We start from the raw sequence: 12,342 nt of genomic DNA on the forward strand, positions 1-12,342 counted from the left end.
TCAGGACACGACAAAAATTACTATTCAGTAACTAAAAGGAAAACATTAAAACTTTTCTTTGTAATCTCCATTTTGCTGATTTGTATGGCATGTGATGGAAGTTTTTTGAACCTATACTTGGAGATCCTGAAATTATTATGAGAGCCAATAATATATTTGTTAGGGTTAGGATTTTATTCTTTCTCATGACCACAAGGATCAGCTCTACGAGTTCATACTGTCTTATATTGCATTGAGGGAATTAGGTTATGTAGATGGATCAGGTTTACTAGGGAAACCCAAACTATAAAGAGTAAGTGAACCAGAAGAACTTATGGCAGTGTTTTCTCAAATCAAACTAATCTGTGAGGTCTTAGCCACTGAGAAAGCACAGGGCTGATAATAGGTCCTGGTCTCATGATCAACATCGATAGCAAAGGTATTGCTCAAGCACTTAACCCAGACCTAAGGCTGAGACACCTTCTATCATTTGTGCTGCTGCAGGATGATAGCTCCATCACAAGCGTGTCCAAGATCACCAGAAATCCGTCTGCTGTTCTGAGCATCTAAGCATGCCACATATTAACCTACTTACCAGATCATTAAAGAGAAAAGACTACTCAGATAGGGAGGTGGCGTATAGGGATTGGGACAGTGGAATTGAGTATTGGCGAGAGGGGAGCTAGAGATCATTCTGCACCTATGATGTGGTCAGCACTTCCCAAGGTCCTTTGGATTTCTTACATACAGTGCCCAAGTGTTTTGCATTTCCCCTGCTATGTGCGTCACCATGACCCTTTAAAATTTCTCCTTCCACACTGCGCTGTATTTTTTAAAAATTGGCTGTTGCCAAAAAATTCAAACTAAAACCCTATCCTGATCACTTGGATAAATCAAATTAACACACATAAGAGCCATGTGTGTACCTTTTCACGTCTTCATTATACTCTGGATGAGTTCAAAATAAAATACACTTGGGAGCTAGTGTCATTTGAACATACAGCCTGTGAGCCCCATTTTATCTGAAAGAGGTGTATCTTCATCATGTAGATATTGTATTCAATTATTTGTTCATGTTTTTAATCAAACACATATCAGTTGTGTGTCCATTGTATTCCAGCCACTTTTCTGGGTCCAGAGAGGAGACTGGTGAATTCTAGAGTTAACAATCTTGCCTTCAGTCCTCAGTCCAGAGTTTCAAGTTATTTTGCCTCTATAGTTCTTTTTCATTTTTAGTTGACTACTGATGTAACATTTAAAATACATGGTTCAGAGTTAAACATACCATTTTATATACATCTAATCCTCATTGGCTTGTGGCAGCAAACCAAAATTGTTGTTCTTTTTGTTTGATTATTTGTTTGTTCAAGTGTTTTAGTGATAAGTATAGGGAAAATGCTTCAGGAAGATTCTTAGAGATTATACATAATGCTAAGGCAGAGAAGTGGAGAATAACATTGGCTTGTACACATTATGCTATCAGGTGCAAGTGCTTACATGGAAGTGAAAAAGGAAACTTCATGTCCCCATGGCCTAAAACAAGCCCAAACCATGAATTTGGACTGTGCCAAGAAGATAATCTACTCATTGTCACCTCATTCAGGTACATATACTGTCTTAACACCTACTTGCTATTGGTCAGAACTCACATACCCACTTTCCCACAAGCTCTGGATTTAAATAAATAAATAAAAGGAGATCCAGTAGATTAGTTTAGTTTCTTTTATCCTAGAGTTACAGAAGCAGGCTAATTTACCAAAACCCAGTTCACCAAATGACTGATTAACAATTTAGACTTAATTGACCAGCTTTTATTTTATTCTTATAAGAGAATATCATGTCAAGGAATGTTCTGTTTATCCCTGACCCAGCTTCTTGCAGCTATAGATGGGGACAGTTGGAGTAGAAATAGACCCTTCTATTTGCAGAAGAAAAGATGGAAAGGGAGTCAGGATATAGCATGAAGTCAACCACCCACATCAGAGAGCTTGGTTATGAGGAACAGGGGGAGGGTACTGATGGGCTTTTGGCAAATGGGCGATCAGTGAATTGGTCTGGACCCAAAGCAATGAGCCATTTTGGTTACAATCTTTCAGTTTACTGGAGCTGACACAATGTAGCATCCGAATCTTTTAAAGAGCTCTATTCCTATACAAGCATATCAAAATGTGCATAAGTCCATTTCTGCCTATCAGGGCATAGAGTGCCCATAACTCAGTGACAATTTAAGAGGGATGAAAATTGTTTAGCAATATTTAGAACTTTTTCCTTTACATGGTAAATGATATTTTGCCTTTAGTAAGGAAAATTGTAAAGAAGATTGATTCAGAAGTGGAAAATCTTTGATTATCTTATACATATTCCCTAGACAATGAATACGCTCATAATATTCTCATCAAAATCTGTCTTTAAATTATTTTAATCTAAATTAACTTTCCTAAGTAATAAATGACAGTAGCTAAAACTTATAAGGCTATTCAGAACTATTAAGACAATGATCAAAAAGACATCAGCACCCCAAATACTAATTAACTCGAGTACCAGTCTTTCAGATTTGTGTACCACTTCCAGAAATATAAAAGCTTAAACAAATCTAACTGTCATTTAAATTGTGGTTTCTCATTCTCTGCATATTACAAAAAATATGTGTGCAGCCTATAGATCTTTTGGACTATTCAGATAAAGAATTTAGAGTTAAAGGATCCATATAAAATCAATAGAAGCTTTACTTGGAAGAGTTATGAAGAACGCTGCAAAGCTAAATATGCAGTAAACAGTCTGAGAGGTATAGGTGGTCATTAGAGTTTCTCCCTTATGCCAATGCCTGTAGATGACCATCTATAAAAGTTTGGTAAAAGGAAAATTTTTAAAAAGAAACTCTAGAAAAGAGGAGCTCTATCACATCCGAAACATAAGCTGATGAATTAAAATTACTTAAAAGAAAAACCAGTAAGATAAAATGGCAAAACAGTTAATATCTAAAGATAATACAAACTTAAAGAACAGACCCAAAAAATAAAAAATAAAAGGATGTCTCATTTAGATCTTGACACTATCTACATCAAATGAATTCTACATAGCTTATGATAAGGAATTTAATGAAAAAATGTCCAACTTAATAAAAATAGAAGTAAATAATTGTAAAATTTCTGAGTGAGGAAAGATTTTTTTTGATTAAGAGATATTTAAAGTCATAAAAATGATCAAAAGACTTTACTGTATATGAATTATAAATATCTATTTTTTCAAAATAAAAAAATTAATTTAAAAGATAATTTTCAAATGGAGAAAATATCCACAAGCATTAATACTGTTATTATATATTATATATTAAACTCATATAACTCAGTAAGAAAAACATTTAAATACTCTATAGAAAGAAAGGCAAAAGGACATTTAAAAGGCAATTCACACAAGAGGAAAATATAAATGGGTGATAAGCATACTGAGAATATTTAGTGACAGAAGATGTATGCACATTTAGAAAAGGATGAGATTTCATTTCTTCCATGAGATTATAAAAGGTTAACACATGATGTGAACATGACTTGCTAAGTTTCCTCATGCACGGCTGTGGAAGCATAACTCTATACAACTTCTCTAGAAAATAATTTCCCAATTGTTATCAAATGTCTTGGAAACATCAAACCCTCTGGACCAGAATTTCTGGGTCTCTAGGACTCTATTCAAAGAATGATTGAAAATGGGGACAAGACCCTGAGGCTTAAGATGTTCATCAGAATTGTTTATAAGATGCACAAAAATGAAAATAATCTATTGTCCAGGAATAAAGCAATATTTAAATATTTTATACTGCTTATATGGTATAAAATATTGTATAGGCATTGTATGTTCATGAAATAACATGAAAATATCATATAACATTAAGTTTGAAATCAACATGTATCAGAGAAAGAAAATATCATATGATATCACTTATGTGTGGAATCTAAAAATGATACAAATGAACTTATTTACAAAACAGAAATAGACTCACAGACATAGAAAACAAACTTATGATTACCAAAGAGGATAGCAGGAGGCGGGGGGGATAAATTAGGAATTTGAGATAACATATACACACTACTATACATAAAATAGATGAACAACAAGGACCTACTGTATAGCACAAGGAACTCGACTCAATATCTTTTAATAACCTATAATGGAAAATAATCTGAAAAAAAATATATACATATGTATAACTGAATCACTTGCTATACACTTGAAACTAACACATTATAAATTAACTATACTTCAATTAAAAAAAACAAAAACAAACATAAAAATCAACATATAAAGTTATACTTACAGTACAATTTCAAATTTGTAAAAATAAATATACACAGGAAAAGACTGAAATAAATTTATCAAAAGATTAACAACACTTTGTTTCGATGGTGAGATTATTGATGCTTTTAATTTATTTTTTTATTCTTTTCAGTAGTTTCAATTTTTTTACTAAATAACATATCCTTACTATAATAAGGAAAATCATTAAAAAGATCAATGCTTTTTTTACAGCTACAAAATCCAGTCAAAGTAATTACACCCAGCTCAAGAACCTCCTTGCACAGAGGCAAGGAACCAGCATCCTGGTCAATTCTTCTCCTAGAGCTATGGAAAGTGAGAATTTTTCTAGTAGAAACACTTCAGCAAGAAATTATTCAGGCTCTTGGAGAAATGAGATCCAATCAGCCAAACTCAATAGGGTCCAATCTGGAGCTTACACAACCAGTCCCCATAATGTGGAGCTTCTGGTGCCCAGAGCTAGACAAAATGCTCTATTAATGCTCTTCCTGCACCACAGCCTTGATCTTCTTTTATGCCAGCAGTGTTATCACATTTTGACAACACTGATTCAAAAGCCGGCAAGAGTTAGGAGTGTTGCTTTAACATCTGGATTAAGAATGCTAACCTAAATCAGTCAACATGCACAGATCCATATTGGGATTTTTCACTGAGATGAGTTCTTATGATTTCTGTGTCTCTTTGCCTACTTTTATGTCAGAGCAAAACGCCATTTCATTGACCAGATGCCTCTGATGGTGACAGTGCTTGCTTCATAGAAGAGTTGGGCTGCCCGGCTCTCCACCATCTCAGAAAAAGATAGTTTAGAAATATCAGTAAAGAGAGAATTATTCAGCGGACAAGTTGGAGTGACTTTATTTATTCGTATGGAAAATACAGGTATTTTCCCTGTTGGATACAACTGTAAATTTATCATCATCCAAAGGACTCTTAAGAGCATCTGCTTCTAAAATACAAACAAAACCTGCTTACGGTTACTGAGCATGCCTAGCTCTGACAAGACAGGTTAAGCACAAAGACAGTGAGGGGCTGGGGGGAAACAGTGAGCAAAACTTGCTTATTCCTCCTGAATTTTATTTTAGTTTCGTTCTCTATGATGTTTGGACACTTCCTCTTCCCTTAATCATTTCTTCATCCATTACAGATCTTCCCACTCCTCCTATCAACCCTTCCCCATGGGGTAATCTTTCTGTTTTATTTTAAAGCAAACAACTATTTGTTTAGGTAGCAAAAGATTAAATCCCAGTTATTTGGTGCATAAATTCTGTGCTTGCGTTTTTTTATACTTTACAAGTACTCTTGATAGTAAAAATGTAGACTTTGGAGCAAGCAAAGCATCGTTGTAAACACTTATCTTATTTTAAGTGAGAAGAGATATAGTGATATGGGAATGAAGGAGACCTACCATGACCCGATCATTTATTTAATCCTACACAAGTCTAAACAACATGATACACTATTTTATTTCTTTAACCCCTCTAGGAAACTCTAGTCATATTAAGTAGTAGAGTTACACTTCATGTAGAGCCTCTTGTAAGATCCACACATACGTGTTACACAAGAAAATGCCTAAAATCCAGCAAGTGAACATCATTGCCTAAGGCTACACGACAAGTTAGTGATCAAATGAAAACTGAATGATCAGGGAAGACTTTCTTCCCTTCCCCAGGAACGTTAAGTGCTCAGGAAAGATGACATGCAGTGCTTCTGACATGTCCAAATATAAACCAAGACTGTGCCTAAACAACATGGATCCCCTGACAATTAGGCAAATTTACTACCCCTATGTTAGTGACCAAAGGGCCCCATCAGAGAATGATCAGTCTACTGAAGGAAAAGTTGAGTGAATTCACCTCCCATTTCATAGAAAATAATAATGGCTATCAAATGTGCTTGCATTTGCAATTGTCCTTATCTCTTTACCTATCACATCAAGAGATAAGACTTTTTTCCCTAAATCCAAGGTTTGTCATCACATGTACTCAACCTCGGGTCTTCAGAGACCTTGCTCAATCAATCATCCTCCCTTGCTTAGACATCTTCCATATTTCTCCTTCTTTTAGAATTTTCATCTATGCATGTTAATATATTCAAACCACACCCATATTAAAAGCCACTCTTTTTAAAAAATTTTTTTCCAACCACTCTCCATTTGCATAATGGTTTTGTGAAAAGAATTGGCGGAAAGTCTTGACTCCGTGTCCTTCACTCAGCCCACTGCAATCTAGCCTCTACCCTACAAAGCAATGAAACTCAAGGCTTCCTCCACCCAAATCTGTAGTCTATACTGTTTTCTCTGAGCTCTATACTCATCTATACTAACGTCTTATGATATATTTTCCCTTGTCAATATCAAAGATATCTCAAGGTCAATCTGAGGGAAAATTTAACCCATTATCTCCTCTAAATGTTTACTCTCTGTGTCCTATCTCTAGGAATGCTACAGTCATCCACCCATCTGCCCAACTCCAAAACTTAAGGTTCTACTAAATGTTATCCTTTCCTTCACCTTCCAATGAGCCCAGTAGTTATACTGGGTCACTTAACCATTTCTTAGATATGGCTCAACTGTCTATTTCCTGTGTCATTCATTCTCTTTAGTTAAGGCTTTTGACACTCTTTGCCTAAACTATTAAGATGGCTTTCTAACTAGACGTTCCTGCTTTCAACCTGGTCACTATTAAATCTCATCTTCTTTTCTATGAGCAGAGTGATCTTCCTAAAATTAAAGACATTTAAAATCTTTCAATATTTGCACTTTATTATTAGAACAAATTCAAGCTCCAGAACACAATATTCAAGACTTTTCTCACTTGGTCCTTGACTACATTTCTAATTTCAACTCAGCCAACTGCCCTCACCCTATATCCTATACTCCAGCCATATTAAAATACTTTTGATTTGACAAATATATTTTCTCATAACAACATGTTCTTATACCTCTTTCCTTCACCTGTAAACTTTCTTGTTTTTCTTCTAGCTAAATTATATTAAACCTTCAAAACTTATTCAAGTGTTATATTTCAACCGAAGCACTTGGCTTCTGTCCCTATGCACCTCCAGACCTGGGTTGGTTCCTTTCCTCTATGCTCCCAGAGACTCCTATGTTGACCTCTTCCTAGCACTTTTTTTTAAATTATGTAAAATACTTAGCATGAAATCTACCCTCTTAATAATTTTTTTAGTGCACAGTATAGTATTGTTAATTATAGGCACAGTATTGTATCTCTAAAACTTAATCATATTGCATAACTGAAACTTTATGTCTGTTGAATAGCAACTTCCTATTTCTTCCTTTCCTCAGCCTTTGACAACCATTATTCTACTCTCTGCTTCTGTGACTTTGCTTTTTTAGATATCTCATTTAAGTGGAATCATGCAGTATTTGTCCTTTGATGACTGGCTTATTTCACTTAGCATAATGTCCTCAAGATTCATCCATGTTGTTACATAATTCAGGATTCCTTTCTTTTTTAAGGCTGAACAGTATTCCATTGTAAATATATACCACATTTTTTCCCCTTTCATCTGCTAATGGACATTTAAGTTGTCTCTACAGCTTGGCTATTGTGAATAGTGCTGCAATAAAAATGGGAGTGCTAATATTTCTTTGAGATCCTGATTTCAATTTTTTGAATAAATCTCCAGAAGTGGAATTGCTGGATTATATTACAAAGCTACAGTAATGAAAACTGTATGGTACTGGCAAAAATACATACAATAGAACAACAGAACAGACTAGAGAGTCCAGAAATAAATGCATGCTCATCAACTGATCTTTAACAAGGTACCAAGAATACACAATGAGAAAAGGATGGTTTCTTCAACAAATGGTGTTAGGAAAACTGGATATCCACATGCAAAAAAATAACCCTTATATAAAACCATCCACAAAAATCAACTCAAAATAGAGTAAAGACAAGTATAAGACCTGAAACTGCAAAATTTCTTTTAAAAAAATATAGGAGGAAAGCTTCATGACATTGGTTTTGGCAATAATTTCATGGATATAAAAATGACTTTTAAAAAGCACAGGCAACAAAAATAAATTAGGACAAGTGGGACTGTATCCAAATAAAAAGCTTCTGCACAGCAAAGGAAACCATCAACAGAGTGAAAAGTCTTCCTAGCACTTTTTATACTGCCTTATATTTGTTACTTTTCTTGTTTTCCTTCACCCACATATTTTGCTTGTTAAATTAATGACCTGTCAAGCCATACTCAATGATATTCAGGATCAAAGTTGAAGGAGGATTCTCCTAGTGGTGATTTTGGCAGGGGTGGGGAGAGAGGGGAGAAAGTGGGTTAGAAGAATGAAGAAAAGAGAAGTTTAGACAAGCTTTCCAGGAAATTTCCCAGAATGTCATTGTGTATCATTGTGTATTACTCCTTGTTTCCTGTAGGTCCTTAGTTTGAAGAGACAAGTATAATGATTTAGAGCAAAATTAGTTCTTCCTATAATGGAGAAAAAATTTCTCCAAAAGAAATAATTTCCTGGCTGGTCTTCATAACAGTAAACACACAAGAAAGAGATTTCTGCCTTTGATGTGGAGACGTGGTTCTAACTTCTTCAACTATCTTCTCACAGCCCAGTCATAGAACAACAAGACTGGAGGCTGAACCCTCTGAGGAATGGAAGCACTGAAACACCTTACCTGAGACAATACAAATATAAAATCAAAGATGAAATGATGAACAGGAGCACGTAAAGTAGCACCGTGAGCACCACACCAAGGATTCCTGACTGCATGGTTTTTTCAAACATCCAGTACAGCTTTGCTGCATCAGCTACAGGAGTCTCCCCATCATGTGAAAGCCGCTGACAAAAGAAGATACAAATTAAATAAATAAATAAATAAAATAAGGGTGAAAACACTGATCATCAAGTTAGATTAATTTAAATACACAAAGACCATCTGAGAGTATAATTTGTTTTTAAATTACATTTTCAAGGTGCTGAAGATATCAGATCTTCAGCTGCAGGAAGAAAAAGAAAAAGAGTGGATTTGCATGGTTGGTTTCCCAGGATTTTCTCATTTTCCCTATAGGCGTTTGAATGTGTGCACTCTACATGCAATCTATAAAGTAAAAGCCATGTTTTATTTATGTACTATTAACTTCTGAATTTAATGAGCACAAGATATGAAGAAATTAAATATGATGGTAGAAAGATTCTTTTCTCTCTGAAGCAGATTTGAAAGGAATTTAATTTGTTCTATGCATGAAATAGATGGCTTATTTTAGAAACTTATAAAAGTTATCAGGCTACTTAATGTGATCTTGAAAACCAAAGTTTACATTAGGTCAATTTAATAATAAGTCTTTATTTTAGACAAGGAAAACCATATTATATGTTGGGTTAGAAATAAATACAAGGCAATGAGGTCTTTAAAAGCAAATATAAAATGCTATGTACCTAAGACATTGTCATATGACATCTTTGACCTTTGAATTTATAAAATATGAATGTTCTTTAATTATGACTCTCATGATCTCAAGTGTAAGTCATATGCCATATAAATGTAAATAAGGTATTTTTGTCCCCAATGTAAGAGAGAAAGAAGAATTTCTCTACTTTTTAAACTGACAATTATATAAATATAGCTTAGTAGGGCACGTTTAAAACTAATCCACAGTACACAGGTACAGATAAAAACAGAACCCTAGAGAGGTTAATGTGTATTTTCCCTACACCAAAATATCTGTTAGTGATTGGGCAGTGATAGAATTCAGATGTTCTGACTCTCGACTGCTTCTTCCATCACCACTTCAGAACTTTCATTTTTATGCTCTGTACTTGTTAATCGGTTTACCGTGCAAAATGTGAGCTTGTTGCTAGGATTTTAGGCAGCAGATCTGTAAGGGTTACCATGTATTTCTCCTATTCCATATCTTACCTTCTGCTGCTTTTTGAAAACTAAAGACATAGACATGGGATTCGCTGATGAAACAGACAAAAAAAATGATATATGTTTGATGCTGATAACATAATCTAATCAATAGCTGCTAATCATTCATCTGACCCACACGTATGGTATTGAATGCCTACTAAGCATCATTAAGCTCTGAAGATAAACGAGTGAATAAGAGTATACAAAAGCCCTACCTTCTCGGAACTTACATTGAAGTGGGGATAGGGGTGGAAAGCAAATGACAGTAAACATGTAAGTAAGATGAAGTAACATACATGGTATATTAGAGAATGATATTTTGAGGAAAACTGTAAAGCAGGAAAAACGTATAGGAGCAATGAGCTGTGTTATTAAACATTTTGATCAGAAAAGGTATCACCGAAAAGGTGTTATTTGAGCAAAGACCTGAAGGATATAAGGGAATGAGCCATGCACCTCCCAAATGGTATTGATCACACACTGAATATTTTGATTCCGCAACTAGATTGTAAGTTCCTGCTTGGACCACTGGGGCAGTGGTGGTTACATCGCGTATCATTCACAGAGCATAAGTATCATCACTTCATTATAATCCTCCTGCTGGTTTGTTTTATATGTATGATGCCTTAGATTTTCCAGTTTCTTCCCAGATGGTCTCTCATTTGACTCTCTCAGCAAACTGTGAAATGAGTAAGGTAGGTGTTACTATTTATGGGTATTCTTCCTGTTTTGTAATTCATTGAGGAAATTGAAGACTGGAGAGGTTGACTGATCCAATGCCATATCGCTGACAAATGGCTGAGTTGGGGCCAGAATAGTTCTTTCTATTACTCCACAGTCACTACTAATGGATGTACAAGACATCTGCTGAGTGAAAATCCTTGCATTCTACCTTTGTTTGATCTTTGTTCTTTATCTCTCTGTCTCTACTGAGGGAAGGAATGATGCCATATCTATTCTATATCTTTTAAAATCCTGTGCAGAGAGTAAATACACACTGATCAATTAAAATATTCAACAGCAAATCTTTTCCCTACTTTTTATCTAGACAAAGGCTCAGTGAGAGAATGAATTTATGAACCCAATGGAATTACTGAGCATAGTATCATGGATGGGGGTCAGGGGAATGCATTGCCAACCTCTGAACCAGCAAACTGAGAGACAGGCAAACTCTTATCAGCAACATCAAGAGCCAATCAATGCTTCAGCCTCAAATCATTCCACCTGCCATATATCCTTTAGAGTTCCATGAAAAAAATGGATCCAAGACAAAAATTTTTAGTGAAATTAGGTAGCATCTCTCCTGACCGGCCAACTGCGATCAAACACAGATGATTCTGAGCTTTACCTGCTAGAAGGAAGTGCTGAAAGGATTGGAGGTATGAACTCGGGCAACCTGAATTTCATTAGTGACGTTGAAACTACGATAACCATGACGCCATGTGGAGCTGTAGCTCTCCAACTTTAATAAGCAGGAAAATCACCTGGAAGTCTTGTTAAAACCCGAAGCCCCTTCAGAGGCTGGCCCCATTCCCAGAGTTCTTGCCTCAAGAGTGAGTGAGGTACAGGGCCTGAGATTCTGCATTTCTGTTAAGTTCCCAGGTGAAACTAATGCTGTTGGTCCAGGGACCTAATTTTGAGAACCACTGCTTTAGAGCAGTTCTTCTCAAACTCCAGGGTGCTGTTTATCACCGTAGAGCATGTTAGAACACATCTTTTTATTCAATTGGTGAGAGTATCCAAGTATGGACTCCAATGCTGCTGATCTGTGCATCACATGCAGCTTTCGAGTTTTCTTAAAGACAGCAAAAGTGGATGTCATTGGCAATGAAACATGATGGGTTCTAACTAGAGATCAATAATTGTGCAGATTGGGAACGAGCCGTCAAGCTTTTCTTTCCAAGTGGAGAAAGATATGGGTGTTACACTCATCTATTAGAATCCAAGTCAGCTTCCATCAGGTTACAGACTTCTGAACTGGTTCGGAGATGGCCCTACTGGAGGCTACTTTCCTGTAGATGACATCAGAGGCCCCAGGGTAAATTAAGACAGCTCATTTTGTCAGCTGCCTTTGATACAGTGGACTATTCAGCTAGTAATCTCTCTAGGGGACCCGTCTAGAAGAAGGAAAGCCATTCCAGGAGAGCTGCAGACTTTCCTT

At 35.7% G+C, this 12,342-nt stretch overlaps 1 protein-coding gene across 1 annotated transcript in view; it reads right to left on the bottom strand.

Annotated features, from left to right (window-relative positions):
* Nucleotides 1-12,342, bottom strand: part of OFCC1 (orofacial cleft 1 candidate 1) — a gene marked incomplete at its 5' end in the record, with an annotated part of 208,283 nt that overhangs the window by 9,469 nt on the left and 186,472 nt on the right. The window contains one exon of the mRNA XM_036868623.1: nucleotides 8,946-9,109. Coding sequence (XP_036724518.1) covers nucleotides 8,946-9,109 — 164 coding nt within the window. The remainder of the gene's footprint in view (nucleotides 1-8,945; nucleotides 9,110-12,342) is intronic.

Source organism: Balaenoptera musculus, chromosome 11 (assembly GCF_009873245.2).
Source record: "Balaenoptera musculus isolate JJ_BM4_2016_0621 chromosome 11, mBalMus1.pri.v3, whole genome shotgun sequence".
Classification (NCBI taxonomy): Eukaryota; Metazoa; Chordata; class Mammalia; order Artiodactyla; family Balaenopteridae; genus Balaenoptera; species Balaenoptera musculus.